This window comes from Nesoenas mayeri, assembly GCF_963082525.1.
Source record: "Nesoenas mayeri genome assembly, chromosome: 3".
Lineage (NCBI taxonomy): Eukaryota > Metazoa > Chordata > Aves > Columbiformes > Columbidae > Nesoenas > Nesoenas mayeri.
In genome coordinates, this window is record NC_137544.1 from 32,430,294 (window position 1) to 32,456,540 (window position 26,247).

General features: G+C 38.8%; 1 protein-coding gene across 3 annotated transcripts; it reads right to left on the reverse strand.

The window, feature by feature from the left end:
- Positions 1-860: 860 nt before the first annotated feature.
- SLC17A5 (solute carrier family 17 member 5) lies at positions 861-24,417 on the reverse strand. Of its 3 annotated transcripts, XM_080342724.1 has the most exons (12): positions 24,148-24,417; positions 22,995-23,063; positions 20,470-20,666; positions 18,778-19,011; positions 18,196-18,283; positions 15,265-15,351; positions 13,874-13,992; positions 12,840-12,998; positions 10,258-10,390; positions 8,502-8,649; positions 2,792-2,882; positions 861-1,260 (listed from the first exon to the last, which is right to left on the reverse strand). In XM_080342724.1, exons 1-12 carry the CDS (start codon positions 24,206-24,208, stop codon positions 1,123-1,125), a joined length of 1,524 nt encoding a protein of 507 aa, XP_080198850.1. In that variant the 5' UTR covers positions 24,209-24,417; the 3' UTR covers positions 861-1,122. The 3 variants fall into 3 exon arrangements, with proteins under 3 accessions (XP_080198850.1, XP_080198851.1, XP_080198852.1); XM_080342725.1 differs by lacking the exon at positions 22,995-23,063; XM_080342726.1 differs by lacking the exon at positions 18,778-19,011.
- Between the last annotated feature and the right edge of the window lie 1,830 nt (positions 24,418-26,247).

Genomic DNA, 26,247 nt, shown 5'->3' on the forward strand with positions numbered 1-26,247 from the left:
ACTGTTCTCATTTAATCCCACTGTGTGGCATTTCATTGCACATTATGCAAAAGATGCTTGTGAGTGTCAAATTCTATGTTGATAGGAGATCAACAGCAACAGGTTATTGCACTAGTTGTGTTTTTTTGTTTGTTTGTTTTTAACTCTAATTTTATCTAAGGCTGTTAGAGAAGATCACTTATTTTCCTACACTGGCCTTCTTTCATTGTATTTATACTGACAAGCTGACAACTATATCTACATGCAAGAGGAAAGAATTCCACTGCATCTGTTTAAAGAGACAAAAAATGAACTGCCAAACAAAGTTATGTTAAAGGTAAGCATGCAGATATTCTATTTCTAGTTCACTCTTGCATACTGCCTAGATTTAAACCACAGCATCACATTGCTGCTTCTTTGCAAAAATGAATAAAAATAAGGCATATTTTAAAAAACCCCGCACCATAGAGCACAGTAACACATGGCTTATTCTGTTAGTCAAAACAGTACATTTTACTTCCTCGTTGCTCTGTATCATTCTGAAGCTGCATTCATGAAACAGGGAATGTTTACACATTGAAAACTTGTGTGTAAAATAGAATAAAGTTGTGTGCATTTCTTAGATATCCATTAAAACACTGACAAAATAAATGTATTATAAAAGATTGTAGAAAACTAGAGCTCTTCTGGACTTTTAAACAGCAAAACACCTATCAGTTTCATCATGGAAATCAAAACACTTCTTCACATTTTTGCATGCCATTCCTGCTTACAGTGCTACATAATCATTTTGCTTTTTCCTCTCATTTCAGTATCAACATACATCTGCCTACACATTAATTCAGATAATATTAAAAACTGGAAAGAATTGGAACGTAGCACACCAATATAAAATGTTTTCTCTGATCATGTATTTGATATCAAGTCCCAGCATGAAACTATTATATTTAATCCAAGAAGTTTCTTGTTAGGAAATAGCACACATATGCTATCAAATGATTTTCAGTACAAAAGATGTACAGATAAAATAGTTTAACTGAAAAGCTCTGAAGTCTCCTAGGCATCAGTAGGCAAGGCACTTTTCTGTTCATGTAATTTGAGCACACTGGGATTCAGCACAGCTTTGTTTTTTCAATATCTTTTTTAGTTTCTATGCAAGTGATATCCACTGACTGCCCAGTCCTGAACTTCTCCACTTGCAAATAATGCAAAGAAAATTGCTCCAAATAGATTAATAGAAGCAGCAATATAGAAAACAGTCTGCCATTCTTCCACAGTATTCTGTCAAAAGGGGGAAAGAAAAAAAAATGCAGTCAATTTGTAGCTCCACACTCAAGAAAAAAGAAATTTTAAAATCAGTGCTACATGCCTTGCCTATCTAAATGTATATGCTATTCAGCATGATTTCATATCACCATGAAAGCATTACAAACACAAAAGATCAAATCATCAGTATAGTCACATTCAGTTTAATAGTACAGCCCTATCAGAACCGCATTAGACTACCTGGAGCAGTTTATCAGCTGAGATGCAGAACCCTCATATCAAAATTCACATTTACATAAAGGCTACCCAAACTCTCAGGGAATGTCTCTGTAATGTGAAACGCTACTGTGCTTTCAGGTCAGGTGATCCAAGAGCTGAAGTGCTTGGCACTATGCAGTAAGCTATTCTTAATGACCACTATGTGGATATTCTAGAATCAAAAGATCTATAGCCCCAACAAGGTAGTTATCTTTCTTCAGATTTCAAGAGGAATCTTCTTAAATTTCTTATTTAAGAAAGACCTTAAGACATTGGTAGCAAAGAACTGTGTTTTGTTGGTGTTGTTTCTATTTATTAATTTTTTTAAATAAATAAGATTTGTAGAAGTGTTAAGGCTTTTTTTTAAAAAAAAAAAAAATTCCAGATAACTACTGTAAGAAACCTGTGAACAGTTATACTACAAAACCAGAATAATACAAGAACATTACATTAGTATGGGGGGAAAAAACCCGACCCAAAAAAATAACAAAAAAATCCCACTTGTTAAGATGCCTGGAAGAACTAAGTTTTTTGGATTCATGTATTAATTAGTATCTTCCTATTATTAAAAACACAAAACAAAACAAAAAGCATTGGAGTGATCACCAACTCGATGCAACTGCATTAATAAACTTACTCCTACCATCTTCCTTTCTTAAAATATTTTGGAATAATTCATATAGTTGATTAAAAACAACCCAAATGAAAAGCTCCTCACTCCCTTTTTCTAATCCAAATCACCCTTTGACTAAACCACCTTGGAAGTCAAATCTACCACTGTTCAAGTTAGGTGTCTTATGAAACTAACACAGCTTAGAATGTCCTAATCCTGTGATGTACATACAAAGGGATGCATAATAAAAACCACACATTTGAATCCAGTTTCTCCCTCAACTGACAAATGCTGACCTCAACTCAATACCTCATGTGAGAGACTGATTTAAAAAAAGAAAACAAGTAAGAACTTGTCTTAATTTGCTAAAATAATACCACAACTGTCTCATCTACTTGGCATTTTAGCGGAGTTTTACTGTGATGAAAACACATTCATTCTGCCTCTAGAGAATATAAGGTGATTTTGAAGTCCTACACAGCTCTTTGATTTCACCTTTATTTTCCTGATCAGAATCAGAAGAATAAAGGCTGGGAATGAAGTCATTCACAGCAACGTAACAGTACATCTCACATATATAACCCAGATTTCATTTAATGACTGCAGACTTAGGAGAGAATTTTCATTCAATGGCAATAAAAACATAATAACTGAAAAAATAATAAGCAGACTTACATTATGAGTGAGGTTCTTGGCAATAACTGGCCCCACCATTCCTGGGATAGTAGCAAAAGAATTTGTGATCCCAAGGAGAATTCCAGCATACCTGCAAGATAAATTGTTAATACTGCTTTTTAACTCACCCTGCTTATCAGTCATGGAAACAATTTTGGCTAACCTGATCATATAGGTGTCATCTTGATTACACAGACAAATTAAACCACAAATATCACAGTGGGAATGGCTTGCTTTTATTCTAGTAACAACTCACTGACAACTTGGTGCATATGTCTCTGTTTTCCAGAGGCTAGTTATGGAATTTAACTTAAATTACTCATAACTTTACTCAGGATCCATAATCCAAAGGCACATCCTCTTTCCTAAGCCACAGACAAACTGTCTGGAATGGATCCATCAGAGAAGTTAGAAAGTAAACCTTGTATGCCTTGAAGTGGAAAGACAACAAGGAGTACACCAGAGTGGTGTTTGGCAACAGTAAGTGTCGGTTCAGGTATCATTGCTAAACTATGTCTGCCAAGAAGGCAATATCACCACCATGGATGTATATTCTCCCACTACGGAGTGTGTGTTCCAAAGACTGGAATTCAGAGCGCTGTGGCAATCCTTCCCCTCAGCTTTCTGCAGGTCAAGGCCAATAGGAAATGGGTCTGACTCAACCCGTTTTGCTGGTTGCCATTCCTACAACTCCCTTTTGAGGCTTCCTGTTTCATGAATGTGTTGTTGCTCTATCACACACACATCCATGCATATGCACCAGTGGCCATAAAACTTGCTGGGAAAAGCTGGTAACTCGCTTAATATCTGACTGTCAGCACCTCATCTCTAGGCAATTAAAGATCTCTCTCATAGGAGTGTTGCAATACTGAAAGACAGTGTTTTAAACTGTAGCACAAGTGCAGACTTGTGACTGAAGAGAAATAAGAGTTAGACATTCTGCAGCAGAACTCGACCTTCCAACTACCAGAGCACAGATCCCTGTGGTTCAGAATTTTAAGGTGGATTTGCTGGCACAAGAATCACACAAAATACTAATAGTTGCAGTTTAACACAGGAGAAAGGAGTTACCTCCCAGTGATCATTTCAAGCTGTTGAGCAGAGTGAAATAATGTTCTCAGTGATTTTAACAATAGAAATATTATTTCATCTCCAGAGAGAGATGCATAGATTTGACGTTTTATTTACCAAAACAGGAGAATTCACCATACAGCATTGCTACAAAAGGTTGTGATATGTATAGCCATTCCAGCTATATTAGAGAAACATGTTTTTTCCTGAGAAAGAGAATAAATTATGTAGACTACTAGTGGATTTTTTTTTTTTCTTGAAAGTTAGCACTACATATCAGTTTAAAGCATGGCAATGTATTTTAGACTGAGCTCCAGTGTTCAAATTAAAACTATCCTTATTTCTTGTAAATATAGCATGTAGCCTTCTTATCTAGGAAGGTGTTTAAGAATTAATAAGTCTTTACAAAGCTGAATGTGAAAGTGTAAAAGTTTCCCCTAGGAAGACAAGCACATGCAATGAAACTCCATTTAAAACCTTTAAGTAGAATCAAATGCATTTTGTCTTCAACATCTTCAAGCACTTCAATACTGCTAACACACACTTTCAAAACTAAACATAGTTTAATAGTTTCCCTGGTTGCCAGAGATCTTTGGCAACCAATTTCTGGCTGAATGCCTCTGGTTATGCCCAGTGTTTCTGCCATAAGTTGCATTCTTGATAGCACTTGCTGTTTGATGCAGATAACTGCTATGCCACTCCCATAGCACAACGGAGACTCCCACATGAAATGGGAAACCACAAAGCGACATGTCTGTAGAGCAAGAGTAATAGCAAGCTGTTGGTCAGGTTCTTATGGTATAGTAGGGGTAACCAAATACAAATCAACTTGCAGAGCAGTGAAGTAGTAAACTCAAGAGTGAAAAAACAGGTGAAGTGTTTAGTGTATAACAGCCATGGGAATATTACCAGGGCTCATGGTAACAGCAATGCTAAAAATTGTAATCATGGCAATATACTGATGTATTTAAAGAGCTAGACGAGAATAGGTTTTCCCACAAGAAAAATCTTGTACCACTCCTGCCTCTGACGACTCCAATTCAACATACTGACGACATGATAAATACATGTTAGAAACCAAAACCACATAGCAAATACTGTTTTCTCTTCAGTATCAGTATTTTCATTCACCTTTTCCTGTGAATATAATAATTATTTCTTTGGTACAATGCAAGTTTTAGTAGCAACAAGGGACCCTTTGCTATTCTATTCAGCACAGTTTTAATATTTAAAATAGGCATTTAAGTGCATTTTGAAACTGGTTTGAATCACTCCTATGGATTTTGATATCTTTCAGTAAATTTAAAAAAAAAAAAAAAAATCAAGCTCTGGTTAAACTCTTAGCAGAGGTTTCCTTCACAGTCTTATGCAGACCCTGTTTTCAGATTTCTACAATTATGTCAAGTGTTTCCTTGGAAGTGTGACTGTCTACCTTGTCCATTTCATCCAACAAAGTAGGAAAGAAACAAAGGCTCCTTTTCCCTCTCATCTTAGATGGTTTTGTATTTTCTATTTGAAGATTTTTTCCCTACCACCTTTTTTACGAGGACATGCCCTTTTCCTTCTCTTTCTCCATTTGGACAGATTGCTCCTGAGTTAAAGTATGCATGTGCTGACCAGAGAATCACTGATTTCAGTAAAACAGAATCCACCCTGACTTTGCTCCCATTCAGGAAAGTTTCCCCACATATGCTGCCATTTGCCTCTAGAGGAAATGTCTGGCCAAAGCTCTTGAGCTATATCAGCAAGACACCCACTCCTCCTGCACTCATAATCAGTATGCTCCCTTCTGCTTATCTGAGAGGGAAGAAGGGCTGGAGGAACTTGTCTGGTTTAAATGCAAGGGAATAAAAGCAGGACTTTGCCGAGGGTAGGAAGAACAGAGTGAGATTTGGTCAGAGTGGTCAGCAGCAGTTCATGCGGTGAATAGAGTTATGCCTGCTGACATGTATCAGCATCATGACACATTATTATTTTCTTGTGTGTGTGTGGTTTTTTTTTTTTTTTTTAAGACCTAAACCACTCTCTATATTGTCATATACAAATTTACCCTTGAAATAAATACATTAGAAATGCCAAGTGAAGTGTGTCTCAAATTAGAAAACACACACAACATCCTAGTTCTGGAAACTGCATCTGCCCCTGGTACGCGGAAGTTCCTTGTGCATGTGTCTCGCATCAGCTCACGTTACCATTGCATTATTTCCTTTTTCTTGTGACAGCTCTGTTGCACTCTGAGGATAGTATGAACTGTACTCACTTAATGAGCATCATTTAACGTTTTGTTTCACTTCACTTGCTCAATGCATGGACTGAAGCCTTGCTTTCTGTATACTGTTGAGCTATCCAGTAGAATGCTACTATTCAGCTGTTGCCAGTAGAATTTTAATAATCCCAAACCCTTTCCAGTAGAACCCTTCACAATATTAGTTTATTTTCACAACACTCTTGAGAGACAGGAGTGACAATGTGAAACCCATCCTACAGACAGGAAATGAAAACATAGAATATGTGTGCCTACTGCATGCTTTTATTTGAGATCCTCTGGATCTAGTTTTAAGAGTATTTAACAGCACTGTTCTTACATTTAAAGCACAACTCCACTGACTTCTGTGAGCACCCTGAGTCATACCATTTTTGCAAAACAGAACTTAATAGTTTGAAAAGGCATGTGTAAACAAGCAATAAATAAGCTAGGCCTTGATTAATGCCACTGGATCCAACACTAGCTTCTCAGCTGAAATGTTTAAATTCAGACTCGAGCTGCTGCAGACCCCCTTTACATATTATGGTAGTCTGAACCATACTCAAGAAGTGCCCATTCATCTTCCTAACCTTCAAGTCCGGATTCCTAAAGCCAGAGGGTATGAACATGGTCCTCATGCATGATTGCACTAGAGTCTGATCCAACTGACTTACCTCATGAAAACTGTGACAGAGCACTGAAAGGACTGAATTTCCCAGAACAGTCTTCAGCTACCTTAAATGTGACCCTTTTCTCCTTTAATGCCCTGCCCTAGCCATTATGTGCTGTCCAACTATGTGTCCAACTGTGTGTCCTTAGCCGTTACATGCTGTACAACTATGAGGCAGAGGGGTTAGGAATGAATGTCAGTCTCCCACCCTTTACAATGCTCAGTCATTTCTAGAGCACGATCCATCCTGTGCACTGAGCAAAGGAAAGGGCCTGTGCAGGGCAATATTACAACAACAGCACAAAGACTATTTTGGAATGGACAGAGAAAAGAAGGCAAATGAGAACTGCACAGACATTCAAGTTTTGCCATTGAGTAACTTACTGTAATAACGCTTTCCCACATTAATGCTCATGTTCTGTATTTTTAGACACAGAGACATAAAATAAATAAGTCCAACTCTTAGTCAATATTTACATTTTTAGTAAACTAACTGCTGTAGTTGTGCAAAGATAAGCATGATGCAGAAGTTGTACAACAGCCCCATAATACTCCAGATGCCCTGCTTTAAAGTTATCTTCTCCATTCATATTTCTACTTGATTTAAAACAAAGTTCATCACAGAAGCTATTCTTTATCTCATATTCAATTCATAGTACAAGCTATTTATAGCTGGCCACCAACATCTTCCCTCTTGCTTGCTACCTAATCTCACATCCCAAGATTAATTGGGTTCCCACTATTTCATACCTATCTGTTAAGTCAAAACTTGTCCATCATTGTTGACATGACCACTGTCCTTCCAACTGCTGAGGCCTGGATACCATCTTCAATTTGGACTTGAGGTCTCCCACATAAGTCATCCAGATCTTAAGGATTTTTTCCCTAGGTAATATCTCTGCAAAATGCTTCTTCCTTTCCACTCACACTTAAACAGTTTTCACCTTATACATTTGTACAGAAACACTTTTTCTGGTCTTTTGACCCTGCTCGTATCTAAGTGCTACTGAAAATCGGTAAATGAAAAAAAAAGCAAAGTATTTGACTTTTACTAGTGCAAAGAATGCTTATGTGGACTTTCAAAATAATACACATACACCCATGCCCTTCAGGAAATTGATGGATCTGTCAAGTTTTGAATTTGTAACATACTGAAGAAATTCCAGCCTGAAGTCTAACTTTCCATTCTTAAAATCTAGTCATTTAATCCTGTACATACAGGATTCATCATCTACTGTTAATAGGTCACCTACTCATAACAAGATTTTGACACTAGTGTCTAGAATATGTTTTGCAAATACAAATAATTTACCTGTATCACAGCACTTAAATATGAATATGTTCATGCTAAAGGTTGATAGTTCTAATGGCAAAGTTCAAAAGGGTGAAATACTTGTTTGTATTGAACTGTTACAAAAACACTGTCATTAACCAAACAGGACAAAAAATGAGTAAATATAATTACAGGAATTGTATTATTTATTACTGCAGGATCAAAAATGGATTTATTATAAACCATTGTTTATATCATATCCTTTGCCAGACTTGCACTTTTTGCAAACACAGTGCTTAAAATCACAAACCTGAGTCACTATCAGTGTTTACATTTCAAGTGTGTACAGAATATGGTCCAAAGCTACATCCCCCAGGGACCCCAGCAATACAAAAAAACCAGTGGTCATAAGTGTATGACGTGCATTACGAATAGCTTCAGCAATACTTACGAAGGTGCTATGTCCAGATGGTTGATACTGTAGCCAGATGTACAAAATCCTCCTAGTGTTGTTGATATGGTCACGAATGCAACAGCCAGAGCATAATTGCAGCCTATGAATCCAGCTGCTACTAAGAACACTGCAGGTCCAATCATTCCTTTAAGACAGAAATCTTAGAATCAATGGACTTTTAACAGGAGAGACAGTAAGAAGCGCTAAGCTGTGTATACATTTTCTATACGCCTTTTACCACCACCTAGTGTACACAATCCAGTACTGCACGACATGCATTACAGTGTGCCTGTGAAGAAGAGCACATGTGCTCTTGCCTCAGGAAACGGCAGCCAGACCAGAAAAATCTCACTCTAGCTACAAACTTCGGCTAGATAAATTAACAAAAATCAACAGATACTGGAAATGACTTCACAAATTAATTTTATTTATTGTTGTAAAAATAATAGAAGCCACACTGACACTGGTAGGTGAACAGTGCACTGCGAAGAAATTATCCCCATTTAACTCTTCAGGGTTCAGAAACAAACACTGACTTCAGCAGAACGTAATAAAGTAGAGCTGGAAGGATTCACGCAAATATACACACACACAGATATACACACACACACACGTATATTTCTTCTGAAGACTGCTTCTAGAATGGGCTCTATTTCACATTTACAAGATTTGAATGCCTGGTATATCTATACTGGAGCCTGCTGTACAATTTAGAGAACCTAGAGATACTACATCAGGTATTTGAAACAGCTTAGCAGCCATGGTGAGCTACTGCACACTGCTTTCTGTCTGCAGTTAACTTTGGTACCCATTTCCCACCACCAGAACTGGTGATTTACAGGACCTCATCATGATCTCTGAAAAAGGGTCCAAGTACACGCTTTTGTTGATGAAACCAACCTAAAAGGCCTGCTTTTCCCAACAGCATGTTTTCCTCTGAGTTGTATGTACTTGGGCGTGAAGCCCTGCAGTAAACTGGATCACCAAAATGGTGTGGGCTTAAAATATAAAAAATGCTTGAGAGTTTATTATAAGAGCTGCTTTAAAGAAAGTAATTGAATCAGCAGAATTGAGAAGGCATCAAGGATGGGCATACATCAAGCATGCTGCAACTTGTGTGGATCCTGTGCCTAGTCTCTTTTTTTCATTCCTTCTTTCCCCGATCCCTCTTTTAATGAGCAATCAACTTATTTGTAAATACAGCCCTTTAGCTGTATTAATTAAAAACCTGATCTTGTTGATCTCTTGGTGATTTCAGATTATCTCTCCTCCCAATTAGTTGTTGGTCTTCCTACCCTGGTAGCAAGTTTCGCAATCATATTCTTATTTAGTTACTTCACTCTTAAATAAACAAAACACTCAACAACACAGGGCTGGGAATAGGCTCAGGTAGAACAACCTCAGCTGAGGAAAGCCATTCACAAGGTATCATTCTGTCAAGTGATTATCACCACTTTAACAGCAATTCTACCTGAACATATATTTAATCAGTTTGCTTGTAAAAATAATGTATCTTGACCTAAACAAAGGTTTTAGCAGTCTCTTATAATTCTCTTATGCAATAGGCCTACTTTAAAAAAGAAAAATAGGATTTACTCTTGACAAATTAATATACAAATAAAGATGCTCCTCTCAAGTTATGTGTAATCCCACCTAATCTCACAGCAGAATGTCACACTACTCTCCCCAACCCTTCATTTTTCCCAAATTGATACTGTAATACATTCCAGACAGAGATAATACTAGCACCTACCTATTAGGGTAAAACATTTGCGAACACAAACAGTGGAAAAGTTCTGTTTTTCCCGTAAATAATCAGCAATTTGCCCAGACAAAATTATACATAACCAGCAGCCAAAATAAGGTAGAGCAGATAAAAAGCCATTCTGTTAAGGAGATTAAAAAAAAAAGACAATTAAAACACTGAAATGACAATTCAATATGCTGAAAAATCACTTGTGCCGGAGTGTTAACAGAGACTGAACCAGAGATGTCAAAACCATCCATCCACATAACAACTGTTGGTATTGACATAAGAGAGAAACCTAAGGATAGAAAAAGCAAAGCATTTTAAAGATACCAATGTGTAAATGCTCCATTGCATGACTTAATCCATATCTACCAATGCAGCCAGACAAAAACTCAAAGGTTTAAATTAGCAACTGGGCTCCGGAGAAAGAAAACTACACATTAATATATTTTCTGGACATTAACCTGATCACGCAAGTCTACAGCAACACCAGTTTCAAGTAGAATGGGCTATCAAGTGAGTTGCTAAAGTGAAGTGGAAGCTGTAAATATTATTCAGAATTTTGAAAGCTATATGCAATTTCAGAGTTTTGTACTACTATAAATTCAGCATTATGTTATCCCTTATCTATCTGCTGAAACATCTAATGCCGGCTGTAATCAGAGACAAGATACAGAGCTAGGGCTTTCATCACATCCAGGCTGGACATCCTATGATCCCAAAGCAAAAATATTATTCAGGACCTGACATTACTGACACTGAAATCACCTGTTAACTCTCGTTACTTTAGACGAGAGCTGTCTAGAGACTTCTGCCTCATTCTGCATGTTTTTCTGATTAGGGGAAATAAAAGGTACTAGTAAGCTGTAAAAATTTACAGCCTTTCTGTACAATTATGGATAATTACTGAGAACAGAGCTATAATTTGACCTAATCTGTGATTAAAAAGAAGTATTTGGATACCTATTGGAAAGAAATACCCTAATGTTTATATAATATTATACAATGTATATTTGTCAAAGAAGTGAAAGCTTCCCTACAAAATTTAATTGGAAATGAGATGAGAAACATCCCCACCTGAAATCACTCAAACATACTGCCTGTGGGGTTTCAGTGCTTATCTTTCAAAAGCAATAAGTAAAATTTTGAAAAATAGAAGATAGTCTCAGTAATTAAAAAAAAAAAAAATTAAAAAAAATAAATATCAACTTATTTTGGAGCACTGTTCAAAGACACAGCATTATTTTTAACCAACCTCTTTTTATAACATGGAAAATGGTGGACTATACAGTAGCAGCTGTACAATATTTTAAACAGCAATGCAATTTCCACCTAAATGTGTGGCAACAAAGTTCACCCAACATTATTATCCAAGCTGCCTTTTTTATTTTTAATGTTCACAACAGTCAGTACTCTAAGTCACTCCACAAGAAGAAACATAAACCAGAGACATAGGAAACCACTTCATAGCAGAACCTGTTAGCATTTAATGCAATAACATTTTACAAAACAGATGCAATTGAGGGCTGTGGTAGCATATGACTTTCACAGACATTTATGCAGGTGTTCCCTCAAGAGACATAATAAGGAACCCAAGCAGCAAATCTAGCTTGTTTTTTCCCACCACTTTGCAGCTTGCCCTGCTACAATCTCCTCTTCTAACAGATATTCCTTATTTTTCCTCAAAAGATTGCTGGCATCACCTCTGCATGGTGTGCATCTTCAGTTTGCTCTAAACCAGTCTCACATGTTAAAACAGGAAAATACTATGCTAAACTTCTTGAAATTTCTGAGTGCCTTTTTACTCAAGCTGTACCAGCTTCTCCAGGTAAACCATGCTGTCACTGAAATCTTCTCATTAAATAAAGACCAGTACAGTCAAGTAATTGCTATAAATAAGCATGTTCTAACCCCCTGTGCCATAATGTTTCCCTGATAAATTATTTCATTAAAAAAAAAATCCCTGCAAAGCACTCTTTCTGGACCTTCAGTCTCTGATTTTGTTTCATCCTATTAACATCACTATTTTACCTTTGCAGCTCAAGGAAAGGAAAGTAAGAATTTGGAAATGGATCCAATGAGATTGAAGCTTCCTCTCCTCTTCCTCCACCCCCTCCTTAAAATACTTGCAAAAATGTCACTTGTTCAGTTATTTCTTTCTTTCTTTCTTTTTTTTTTTTTTAAACTCAAAGTGTTCTCCTTTATGAGTGAGCAAAATAGTAGATAATCTTTCAGAAGCCATGAAACAAGCTATAAAATCTGAAGCAACCATATAAACCATATTTTTGTAGTTATTGTTTTAAATCAGAGCAGTTAAAAACACATAGCATGAATCTTCAACTGGAAAAATGAGCTCAAAAGCTAGTATTAAACTAAATGTCAAGTAAGTCCTGAAAAAAGTGGAAATTACAAGGCAGATAACATTTTTGATACATCAGCTTAATTATGAGGATTTATTTTACTTTTTCCCAGCTATACATTTACATTCCAAGGTCTTAAACAGGTTCTTCTGTTCTAAATAGCAGGGAAAGTCTCTATTATTCCTTTAATTCAGAAGAAAGTGGCTATAGTTCTATTTATCTCACCTCCTCTGCATCAAACCTCAGGATTTCCTTCATGTATGTGGGCAAGAGCGTGAGAAGTGTGTAGAAAGTCCAGTTATAAGAGAAGTGTGCCACAACGATAGCCCAGAGTGGAAGGGACTCCAACATAGGTCTCCAGGGAACAGATTTCTGTGTAGAAAGCTAGGCAGGCAAGAGGCAGAGAAAAAGGGAAGAGAAGAAGTGATCAGGGCATTCACATGAACTAAATATAGTGCTTTGATCCTACCCAACTCTGTGCTGATCATTCATTCTGAAGGGCACAAAATAAGCCTCAGTCGAGAGATGCAAGTCACCAGCAATGACTGAATTACTGTGTTCAGTTCTCACTGAAGGTATACTAATGTATGTTACTGCTCAGTTGTTTACTACTGCAAAGTAAACCAATTACTAGTATGTTTTGTAATCAGAATTTCAAAAAGAATGCTTTCCCTTGTTGAGATTTGTTCCCTCCCACTTTTACTATAAATTATCAAATATTTAAAGTCACACCTCAGGGTTTATTTAGCTGAATCTTTCCTGCTCAATCCTAGATATTAACTTGTGTCTCTTGCCAGCTTCGCAGCCTGTAAATACATATTCCTAGTCACAGGAATAATCTCTTATGCACACTTTAGGAACTGACTCATTAGCATTTTCAAAATGTTTTCCCTGCTAACAGTAATTTCTTTGTTACTCTAGAAGACACATTGAAAAAAAGTTGCAAAATGTTGTATTACAAAGTTTAAATACATTATACATGTTTGGATCTAGTTTAAAGATCATAGACTTGAGCTTTTTATTTCAAAAGCACCACAACAACATCTGTGGCAAAAGGCCTTATTATAAATGCTGTGTTTGATTATTGATTGTTTCTAACTTATACAACTGCACTGTATTTTTAATTTTTTGTTTGACAATTTCTGCCTCTATCTCAGATTACGGATGTTTATCTAGACATCAAGATAGCACGACACTATGACAATATTTGTGGTTTATGTTCTTACTTAAGTAAGCAGAACTATACCAAAGTGTCATACCTGATCTTTCAGAGAAGAGAGTATATATTCTCTTTCAGCATGTGAAATGCTCCTGTGAGTTTCTGGTGTATCACTAACCAACCACATCCAGAAGAAGAACCATAATACACCAAGTGCACCTATTGTTGGGAAAAGATGGGTAAAGAGACAGAAATAAAAACATAAGGAATTATATCTAGTGAATAACACTCTTAGATTATTAAGTTTGAAGTTTTTTCCAAATACTCTAATCTAATTTTAATAAACATTATTTTTCTATTTATTGACAAAGAGTAGTTCCTCAAAGCGGCTTATCAATGCACATTTAGAGGTAATAAAGAATAAAGAAGACTAAGCAGGAGAGTGTTTGGCTGGTGATGGGTTTTTTGTTTCTTTTGTGTGTGTGTTTGTTTTTTTTTCATCCTCTTGGAAGTGCCTCACAGCAAGAAAGCTGCGTACACATGCATATTCTATTTTATCAGTTACATGGAACAGACACAAAGGACATGGCTCACTCAGAGGAAATAATAATTCACATTAAGTTTAATCACAAAAACATTTTGTGTACATACAAAGAATATCACAACGTACAGCTTAACTGATGTACCAATCCTTCTCTAAATTTTTATGACAAACCCCAGAACTGTGATTTGAAAAAGATAGCTTTTCAACAGTCAGTCCAAATCAACTGTACTTTTATATAACACTGTAACTTATTTCATTTTGTCCAATTCTTTGTTTTGAACCCTTCTTATTTATACAAAAATAGGAGGTTGTTTTGTTGAAGAAAGTGTAATCTTTGTCTTTTCTTCTAATTCTCCCTTCCCCATGCAGAATATAAAATGGCTCAGACCTGTAAACAGACCTATAAAATGCATCAGTCAGATCTATAATGTGCTGTTAGAAAATATTTTCTGTGTTTGAGCTTCTTCTATAACATAACTCACAGTAAATATGCTATGGCTGGTATTTTGGGCATTCCTTCAAGGTTCCTGTGACTCTAGTGAGATTTTCCATATAGTTTCCATTTAAAGCAGCATAACTTTTCACATGTTCTTTCATTCAGAGTAGAAATTTGTTCCTTGGATTAAAGTTATTAACTCAATTTCACACTTCAAATAAGAAATTTCAGCCTGTTGTTTCCAAGTGGTGGGAGAGTTAACAGCATTTGACTCGTACCAGCTTTTGTCCAACTCGGAGACAGCTTTGCTCATTGGAAGCAAGGCTTACATAACCACACACAGGAATCTACTTAGCTTTAAATATCTCTAGTTTCCCAGGAGGAATAAAATAGCAACACTACATGTCAAACACAATTTAAAATCTTAAAATAAATTTTATTATATACTATGCTTTAAAAAAATAATACGGATTGTACTTCCAATAATTAAAACAAACAAACCAGCACTTACCAAATATGTAAAACACGTAAACCCAGTTCATATAGTAGCAAATTAAACCAGATAGTGGTAGGGAGACAACAGTTCCCAGCTGTGCACCTACCAGAAGAAAGCAAAGTGGAAAAACAGTAATTAGATCTCCTATAGACCCTTTTAAAATAAATGGTATTTCACAGTTATTTTATTTTTCTGTAATAAATCATGTAGAAAAGATTTGTCACCACCCCTACAAGGCTGCCATTTCGCCTTAAAGAAACACAGACACAATAAGCTGCTTTAGCAGCTCTAAGCAAAAGGAACCACAAAGCTCTAAGCATCCAAAATTACAAGCAAAAGGAAAAAAAAAAAAGGCATTCCTGGCATGTTCATCTCCAAAGCGATAGTTCTAGTACATCCAAAACAATACAAATTAGTCAACTGGCACTGCTGCAGAACAAGGGAGAATTGACCATAGTACAATTAAGGACCTCAGAGGGGGAATATTCTGACTTGATATAATAAATTTGCATTTCTCATAACTCCTACTAGCTCCTCTAGCTAGGAACAAGAGCCAGAAGGCATCCATATAACCAGTAGGTTCAAATCCCATAGTCCTTGAATTCAAGACAGTGTGGAATCAGGCAAAGAAGGGAAAGATGAGCAGATTCCAGTACACATACAAGCCAAAAGCAGGAATGAACTATTATTGAGTTTATAATTCAGTATATATTTTGCAAAGGATGTTGGGTTCCTCGTCCCCCAAGTCTAAACCAGAAACCCAACCCATACTATTTACATACTTAAGAATTCTACCTGTGATAAATAGTAGACTTTGTCTCTCAATATTAGTTATACAATCACTTCTACAAACATAATCCCAAGTCAGAAAACATTATTTTATGTTGATATACTGACTGCCTAGATTCCATCTTCATGAAACAATAATTTATTTGAGGCAGAAATGTTCAGCCATGAAAAACAAACCCACATACTTCATGCATAATATAAATCAGAATAACAACTACATGTAACCTCAATCATATGTTCTCTTAGAAAATCAACATGATCATGATTAAATAAACCACAGACCACATGACTGCCAACCATGAGAACATGTGGAAAAGGAAACACTGCTAAGTTTACACAAGATGCCTTATCCATTCACGACTGCTAACAATTGGTAGTCCAAGGCCACAGACTCTTCTTACTAGTACACTAGCATAAAATTTCACAAGATATAAAAGGACAGTTTAAAAGCTCCCAATTGGTAAATACAGTAGATGACAAACTCCAACTCTGTGCTTTCTGCTTAACTTGTGTGCTGGCTCTCACACCAAGACTTCTTTTAAAGCAGATTTAATTCATTAATAGAGCAGAAAAAAGATTGGGGAAAAAAAAGGCTTTCTGCTGCATTAGGTGGGTTAAAGTGGCTTATGGAAGGGTCTGATCAGTGCTTGAAACAGCACAAAGGAAGGAATGAGACACTTGGCTATGAGGGAAGTGACGAAATGTGAGGAAGAAAGGATTAAGGCTTCATTCCTGTTAGCACAAGTGAGCCACTGGACTGGCCTAGATGCTTGAGAAATTGTAGTTGCAGTTTATTTGGGATAGCCCTGTGTCCTTGATGAAGCTCAGGTCAAATAAGAAATCTGTAACAGAATTAATACTAACAAGAGTGAGTAAAACAAACCATTAGTTCATTAAGTGAATGCAAAATTTGTCATCCTCAAAGAAATAATATCGATTTTGACTACTAAATTTAGAAAGCTATATTTTTCACCTGCCTGACAAATACTGCAGAGGAAGGCTCAGGGGAGACAGGCAAGAGCAATTTGTCCATGATGCTCAGGGAACAATGCAGGGTGTGACTGATCACAACTGTTGCAAAGCAAGCTGACAATCTCAACACAAAGGGGACCAGAGTGTGGCCTTTGTTTTCAGTTGTGTGGATCAGCCAACTGTATCAACAGTTGAGTGGATCAGCTGGTGGTGTAAATGTTTCTCCCCAAGTTCATGAAAAGTGCAACTGTCTCCCTTAGTTATCCAGACCAGCATGAGAGGAGTGAATACGTCGCTCTGCCCAACATTAAGTATAAAAACTAAACAACTAACAACAGAAATTGTAATAGAACAACAGACTTGAGCTGCCTTGAACCCACATATTCCTTCCTGGCAACTGAGATTCCCAGCATCGTGACGGTGAGCATATTAAGGACCAGTAATGCAAACGTGTATTGCAACTGCTATATTTTGCTAAGTGTTAACTTACATTTGTACTGTGCTTTCACTATATTTTGTATCACTCTGCTATATCAAAAATCCTGTGTAACCGCAAATATCTTCAGATAAGTAAATCCGATATCAAGCATTACACCTTCCACACATAGCATATCTAAAAGAATCAGGTCAGGGAGTATTGGACTCTGACAAGGAGCTCTTGCAGCAATACCTGGGACATTGGAGATTTTCTTCCTTGGCTTCCTTCAAAAACACTTTAAAAATCCCAAACAAACCAACCAACCCACCCCACCCCCCGCAACAACAAAAAACCCAAACAAAACAAAACCACAAACAAGCCAAAACATAACAAAACAAACTCCACAATGAAACATCTCTATCCTGTGATTCTGCCCCAGTTTTTTTTGTTCCTAATACTAAATCTCCTTTATTTACAGTATCATTCTGTGATTCTGTTAATCAGCTTCACAGTAACTCTTTGCACCACTTTATACCAAAGTTAATCTGAAGTTTATACTTAGTTGCAGATCAATACCATTTCTCAGGGTTATAAAAGCCAAGAATAAATGAAGATAATGAATGTAAAGCAAGATTTAATTCAATGTTATGCTTTCCACATTAAATGCTGATTAAAATTCATAATATAAATCCCTTTGATTTAAGTCAATCCTCCCCGTTACTGCAGTAAAACTGTCTAATCCCGTTACCAGCGTGGGAATTTCTCACCTGCATATGAAATACTAAGGAGCTTGCTGCGTTCCAGTGGAGGAGCCCAAGAGGACCACATCGAATGCATAGCTGGGAAGGTAACACCCTAGAAAACAACATTTTATTCTGTTGAAATGCAACAATTTTAGAACACCCTTCAATGTTGCATGTTTCAAAGCATATTTAATTAAAAAGCAATAATACAATCTGTTATTTTCTTGTTTAGCAAGAAACCGCTTTAAAAAAACATGCAAGGCATGACAGTAAGCAGGCAGAATTAATTTCTGCTGCTTTTGATTCTGTATATACTAGAAAAGCTGCTTGAATACAGACAATACTGTTCTGAGCTCCTGGTTTCTGACAAATAAGAAGGGATAATTCTAGAAGTGTTCTCAAAAATAAAACATTTTTCTTATTTAGAAAGCTTAGGCTAAAACATAGGGCAAACTTCTTAATTATCCAAACAATAAAGCTAAGCTATGCAAAATGAAACAATCCATATACTACTCCAGCATACCAACACCCACAGGGTTTAATCACTATAATGTATTAATAAATTATTCAGATATATTTTCAAGCTGCATAGAGAGAAGGGATTACCTCTCCCAGTCCTTCCAAGGCTCTGACAGCTATGAGGTAGCCAACTCCCAAATTTGCAGCTAAGGGAGTAAGTAAGGTGAATACAGATGTACTAAAGACACCAAACCCTAGTAACAGCTTCCCTCCAATTTTGCTTGCAAGATATCCTCCTGGAATCTGAGTAATGATATAGCCATAGAAAAAAGAACCAAGGATCCATCCCTGAGTATCAGCATCCCAAGAATACTTTTCTCCCTAAAAAGAGGAGAAAAACAAAACCAACAAAATGCAGTGAGTTCAAAATAGCAGTTTCTCTGACCATATTTTATGTAACTTGGATCCATCATTTAGTCTTTTACACCTAAATTACAAATCTTTCACGGTCTCCTCCCTAGGGTCTCCTTCCTCTACACACATCTATACCGCAATCAAAGTTGTGCTGAAAGTTAATTCAGGTAGTTTACAGTCTGTCCAGACATATCTAGCCCAAGTACAAAAATCACACCAACGTCAAAGGTAAGTGCGCAGGCAGTTATCCCTTTTTAAGTTCTAAGCAACCTGGGTTAGGTGACACAAGTACAGACTACTGTATGAGTCTGCATGAGTGTGAATCCCACTCTTGCATCACAGTGTGGACGTTCTGTTATGCTCTAGAAAATTTTTTTGTTTTGTTTTGTTTTTTGTTTTTTCTTTCTTGTAGAAAATTTATGGACAGAAAAGCAAACAACAAGATGCAGATGCTTATATTGAATATAAAAAAAAGAGACAAACCAAGGACAGGACTCACAAGAGCAGGTAGAAGAATAGGATAAGCACAGCAGGGGGAGGATGATTTTAGTGGACTAAATAATAAAAGCAAAGATGATGGAGATAAGAAGCATGAAGCTATAAAGGAAGTCAGCAAGAAGACAAACTGTTGCCCAGTAAAGTGATTTTGAAGTTTGGGATCACTTCCAAAAATCCAATTTATGAGCATCCAAATGAGCAGCATACATTTCACAAAAGTGATAAGACAGAATCTTCTTCCCATTTTCTTGTGATAAATAATAAATGACCTCTAAACAAGTGAACAAAATGAAGGCAGGAAGATGGCAAGAGCAGTCAGTAATAAGCTTCAATTATAAGATGATATCTATGCAAGTCCAAATTCACAAAGGTTTTTTTGTTTGTGTTTTCATTTTTTTAAAGCATTTTCTCATATCCAACAGTTCAGTTAAGAAATGTGATTTTAAGGATTACTGGAAGGGAACTCAGAGATAAAGGATATAAAGACAAGAATCAGGATGTGGGAAAGAGATCAAAGTACTTAGGAGAAAAATATTACATGTTAATTTGTAATGAAATTTCATGCTATTGAGACTGTACAGCGAACAGGCAAATATGGACAGTGATGCGAGTTCTGATGCAGATGTAAAAGGAACAGCTGATTACTGGCATATAAAACAATGAGTCATAGTAGATCTACAAGGTCAGATTAGCCAATTTGTAAGTAATAGAACCAAAAGGATGGACATAATAAAACCTGATCCTGAGCGCAACACTTCTGAATTAACTAGTCATTTAAGGCTATTATTTTTCAGAAAAGCCTTAAAGGAACCACCGAAAAGGCCATCCGGTAAAGAGCAGCCTGTTTTCTTGACACCTAAGCATGAGTCATCAATCACACATTTTTTTTAAAAGCCACATCATAGGACAATATGTTTGAGACCTCACCGTTGTATTGCGAGGAACATTTATGGTGGAGGAATGCTCTGGACACACACTGGAAGTCGTATTCTTTGCTAAGCTTGTGTTAGGTTCAACCATATCCACCAGAGCAACACTTAGGTTCACACGTAATGCATACAGAAGAAAGAACCCAAAAAAGGCCAGTAGTGCTAGATTGTAGCGAGCTGAGCAGCATGCAGGGACTGAAACGAGAAAAAATGAAAAAAATTTGTTTCAACAGAACCTAACAATATAAGAAAAACCAATAAGCAGTTTTTACTAATAATCTCAGAAATTTATGGCCAAGAAAAAAATAGGCAAGATAACAAGCTAGTTGTTTTGAGTATTAAGGGTTGTATTGAACAGGGGTAGAGGCTGAGAGTGGAGAAAAAAAAAAAAAGTAAAGCCCACTTTTCTGCTGATGAGCAAAACGAATGTAATTCTGGTTTAGACAACTGGTAGCTACCCACACAAGTGTAAGGGCTGCAGTGGAAGTGTGGTTTTTGGTCTGCGGAAATGGATTTAGAAAAATGGTTTCAAAAGTCTTCTCTAAAATACAGAAAAATTTATTCGAAGTAGAACTTCACACTAAAAAAAACTCCAAAATTATCTGGAAACCTGACATATACGTGCAAATAGTTCAAGAAAAACAGAGGCTCTTAAAACAGTGCTAGAGAACAGTCACTGAGATTCCAGGCTGTTTTCTAGGACAAGTTTTCCTTCTGTAAGTTTGCTTGTAAAAGAATATGCTTTTGCTGACAGCAGCCAAACAGAAAATTAGCAGAAAGGAGAAAAGCAAACACTGCAGTGCCTCTGTGAAACAGTAACAGTTTCCCGGTTGTCCAGTGTGCCCCCCTTCCGCAGTCACCATACAACAATGAAGTTGACAAAGGAAAATTCGTCTTACATTCAGCATAAAATCTGTGTTGTAGCATTAAGTCAACTCTGTCAGCTGTTCAAACCCAGATATCAGACTTTGCACTGTAACACAGCTATTGATTCCAGCATTTGACAGAGATTGTTCATCAGTTCCAAGAGATCCGCATCAGAGTTGAGCTGTAATTTGGCCAGCACATCACCAGTGGCAATAAATTCTGTATCCATAAAAAATACAGTTTACAGCTCTGCAAATATGCTTTATGAACTGAGAATGCCTGAACCCACTGAGCAAAAACATCAAACTGTTGAGAAACTACTTGAAGAATCTGCTGAATTTACAAATAGTGGAGGGTGGAGTTTCCCTCCTGTGAGGAAACTATGGTGTTAACGGAAAATTTTATAACCTGGGCATCTGAAACTCCAGGAAGGCTGGGAATCAGCACCTGCAGATATTACATCAGTCTACAGTGATCTTGTCTTTCTCTGACTATTCAGAATTCAAATGATGAATAGAACAAATATATCTATGAACAACAGGACTGGAGTCCGATATGCCACTGCAGTATGTCTCTTGACTGGATTCTCTGATCTACAATAAGAAGCAAAAAGTATGCCCCGTGGACAGGACAAGCTATCTAAAGACTCCCTGACCAGCAAATTCCTTGAAACATGGAATAAGCCTAGGTGATTTCGTCTTTTTCAGTGGGGGCATGAACAGAGCCTTTCTGCAAAACTGTATTTTTCATGAAAGTAGTAGAACTTCCTTATTTTTCAAGTCTCTAACTCTGACCAACTATATTGGAAGTTCGTTGTGGCTGCACAAGTTGTTAAAGTCCATACAGAGACACTGTATTTGCTATGTTCATTTAGTACATGAATAATAACTGATGCTACTGTACAAGTAAGCAAAACGCCTTCTAGACATGCAGTAATTGCAAATTTTGCCTCAGCAGCATTTGAAAAAGGCATATCTGATTTTTAAGTGACATGAAGAACAGCAGCCAAGATGTTATTGTTTACTTTAAAAACAATAAGCACCAAGACCAGGAAGTGCTTACTGTACAAAAACTACTCAAGCAGCTCCATTGTCCTTTATTGTTGTTTAAAAAGCAATTTGCCTTAAGTAGAAAACATATAGTCACATAATTTATAACAATTAATATAACTATGGGTAAAGCTATTTAACCTTTACACTGCTTGTATTTGCTGGGGTTAAACAGTAATAATAGAAGGCTGAATATTACACTGGTGATGTAACACTTCCTTGGAAATGCAGATTAACTGGAACATCCATTACTCTTCCTCTGGAAGCTTCAGACTGGTATATACCATTTCTGGAGAGCAAGCTCCACAAAACCAGATGTGCAAGAACTTAAGATCACACATTTCAGCTTTTTTTCAACTGTAAATAATTTATCATAAAAATCTAACAAACATATAGATTTGAGAGTCTGAAACAAATGGTTTCTAAATTACTGCTTCCCTGTCTTTCCAGTAAGTGCATTTGTAATAACTGAGACTATTAGGTCAGAAGATTCGAGAAGATTCCAGATGCACTTCGGTGACCACCCTCTTCAGGAGATTGCCGTAATCACACAGACACCCACCCCACTAAAGTTTAAGGTAACAAACCGTGATAATCAAGGTCTTACCTTGATTGGTAGTCTTGGGTCCATCTACAGTCAATTCTGATTTCAGGGGCATGTTTGATAACACTGTAGCTATAATTGATCAAGATTCTTAAATTGCAGTTAAAAAAAACATGTCTGTGCTTCAAGTTCCACAGCAGTTAAAGGAAGTTGCTCTTCTGCTGTATTTTTCCTTGTGGGTAAGGTGAACCACCTCAATTGGAGCAAGATGCATTGTGCAAACTTAAGAACATCTTGCTTTCATAACCGACTTGGACTCTAATTTCTCCCTTTCCAGCACGTTTAAGTAACTTTGTTAGCAGCCCCTCTCACTGCAGTTAATATACTTCCTAAGTAGGTTAAGGTATTTTTGGCATACTGAAGAAACTCAAAATCTCACTTTATAGCTTGTCTGTTCTGGGACATCAAACATCAAAGACAACCCTCTAAACACATTAGCTCTGTTATTAAGCCCCGACTCCATAACGATCCTCCTCTCCTACAATTATCTTCGTGCCCTCTTCCACCTTCCTTCCTCTCCATACTTCCATAACAAGCAATGAGCCTCACTCATATTCTGTCTTAAAATGAAATTCTGCCATAACCTCAGTGGACCTCAGCAGTTAATAGCTGTGCCAGCATTTAAACTGGAATCACCAACTTGTCTTCACCAAGCCAAGGGCAGGTATTCACACACGAATTCAGTACGAATTCAGTACGCCTGATCCCCGCCCTGGGTGCTGGGGACAAATCCCTGATCCCTGTCAGAACCCACGGCCGTGTTTATTTAACCCAACACTCTCTGACACCGCCGCGTCCTCAAGACCAGACGCACTTAACGGCGGGGGATGAAGCCTCCGAGGCCGCGGGACCCGGGGCGGCCGTTATCCTGACAGGGGCACCGCGCGCGCCAACGAGCAACGGCCGCGGCACGCGAGGGAGCGGCCGCGCGGCCCCGCAGGGCCGTTCCCGGGCCGGGCCCCGCAGCTCCATGGCAACGGGACGCCGCGGCACACGGGGCGCGGCGCTGCCGGGGAGGCGCCGCGGCCCGACCCGCCCTCTATGGCGCCACCGAGTTCCGCGGCCCCGGACCGGCCGGTCTGCAACGAGGCGGGAGCCCGGCTGGGCACAGACCGCCGCGGCAGCTGTCCGCGGTGCCGCCCCCCGCTCCTCTCACCCGTGCCGGGCTGGGACTCCTTCAGCAGCGGGGTGCGGTCCTCTCCCTCCTCGGTCTCCATCTCGCTAGCACCCGGACGACGCAGCGCGCCCAGAGTCAGACCGCCGTCCGCCACCGCTGACGGAACGGGAGCGCGGCTCGCCGCGGCACAGCCCGCCCGCCCCGCTCTGCCCCGCCGGCCACGGGCAGCGGCAGCTGCAGCCCTCAGCGATCATGTGACGGGCGCTGACGGGCGGAAGCAGCCTCAGCTGCCGCGTGGCGCCGCTCCCAACTGGCTCTCGGCCGCCATATTTGCTGAGGGCAGTGGCCGGGGCGGCCCGCCCATCTGCAGCACCGAGGCGGCCGCTCCCTCTGCCCCGCCCGCGGGGGGCGGGCGGACTGACGGACTGACTGGCTGACGGCCGGACTGCAGGACTGCAGGTGGCGCTGTGCGGCCTGAGCCGTAATACTTAGGGCAAATCTCATCAGTCGAGTCGCGCCTGCCCGTCCCCGGGTCCCCTGCCGCTTTTGCCGCAGCGGCTGTGACCGTCTCTGGCGGTTTGCTCCGACACAAACGCCGCCGGCTACAATGCCGGAAAGGAGCCCGGGGCGGAGGAACCTGACGTCGCGGCCTCCTTGCAGCGGTGGCCGGGGCACAGAGAGCACACCCCGCTGCGCGGCAGCCGAAGTGAGCGGCTGCTGGGTGCCGCTGGACGGCGGCAGCCGTGTCCAAACTCCCTCTTGAAAACGGTGTTTTCAACCCGAGTCAAAGCTGAAAACAGAGTAGAGGTCTTTGAGTTTTACAGGCTTTTACGGAGGAGCTCATCCGTGCCCTTGCCAGGGCTGAGTGCTGAGTCATTTTGGCCATCCTGCCAGTCATCCACTGAAACCCTTGGCTCTGCTGGGTGCCTGTGCCAGCATACTGATGTGTACGTAACTGCCCGGAAAATTTTGAGTGCTGGAAAAATGGACGAATGCAAAAGAATCCAGGCAGCATGTTCAGCTATGTCATTTTGCACAAGGTATTACAGGTAAACTTGTTTTGCAAGTATCAGTAGTATGACTGCAGCCGTCTGCTGGTCATACAGTATGACATCTACACAAACGTGAAGCAAACCAGGATTTCTGTTCTGGTTCTGAAATTTAATCTAAGACTATTTTCTATGAATCAGACTTATCTGGAAGTTACTCTTCTAGCCAAAACTACAGAATGAAAGCAAATTGCTTTATTCTAACAAAACACACATCAAACATATTTTGCAACATTTTATGAGACGTGGAGATTTGGTTTGTAGACTACTTGAAGACTGCAGCTTTGCATTTCACACATGCTGTACTCTTCTTGGCCTTTCTGTACATAAAATCAGTGAGAGACCCCAGTGCGTGAGCACCCAGTCCATGGGGAATGCTTGAGGGGTATCGTCCAGGACTGATGTGCTGCACAGAGCCATGAGAATGATCACTGCCATCCATAGGTTGAACCCCGAGTTCTCACTGTACTTCCCTCATCATAACACAGGGAGGACAGGGGACTTCAGGGGCTGCAGCAATCAGCAAAGCTCTTCCTAGGCTTTCTCTTTTTTTCACGTCTCTTATTTCTTTTCACTAAGGCAAATTTTACCTTAAATCTACCTACACTCTCAGTATGAGGTTATGCCAACAAACTTCGCAATAGAAAGTAATGTGGATTTCCCTGCCCTGCTGCCTCATTCTCCAATATTGCAGACTCTCACTGGCGAGTGAATCTTCCTTGCTTAGTGACATACTGCTCCAAGAGCAGCTTGATTGCAAGGCTGCAGTCCCAGAGTCAAAAGGTGAGACCCATAAATACAGATTAAGGAGTATGTGAGGAGCACTGACCTTTGTCAGAGCTGATAAGAACATCATTTCTTATTCCCTGGAGGCTGAATTTGTATATAGCTGTCTCTAAATATGCATTATTTGCTTCTGCCCAGCCTACCAGGCAATACTGGTTGTCTCCCATGCTCTGTTCTGCCAGGCTCTGTGTTATACTTGTGATGCAGTCCTAATGGGAAATATTTTAAGTATTTTCTGTCTTGTGGGAAACTGCAGCGGGTCTGTGGAATCCTTGACAGAAAATATGAGAGTAGAGATCAGCCT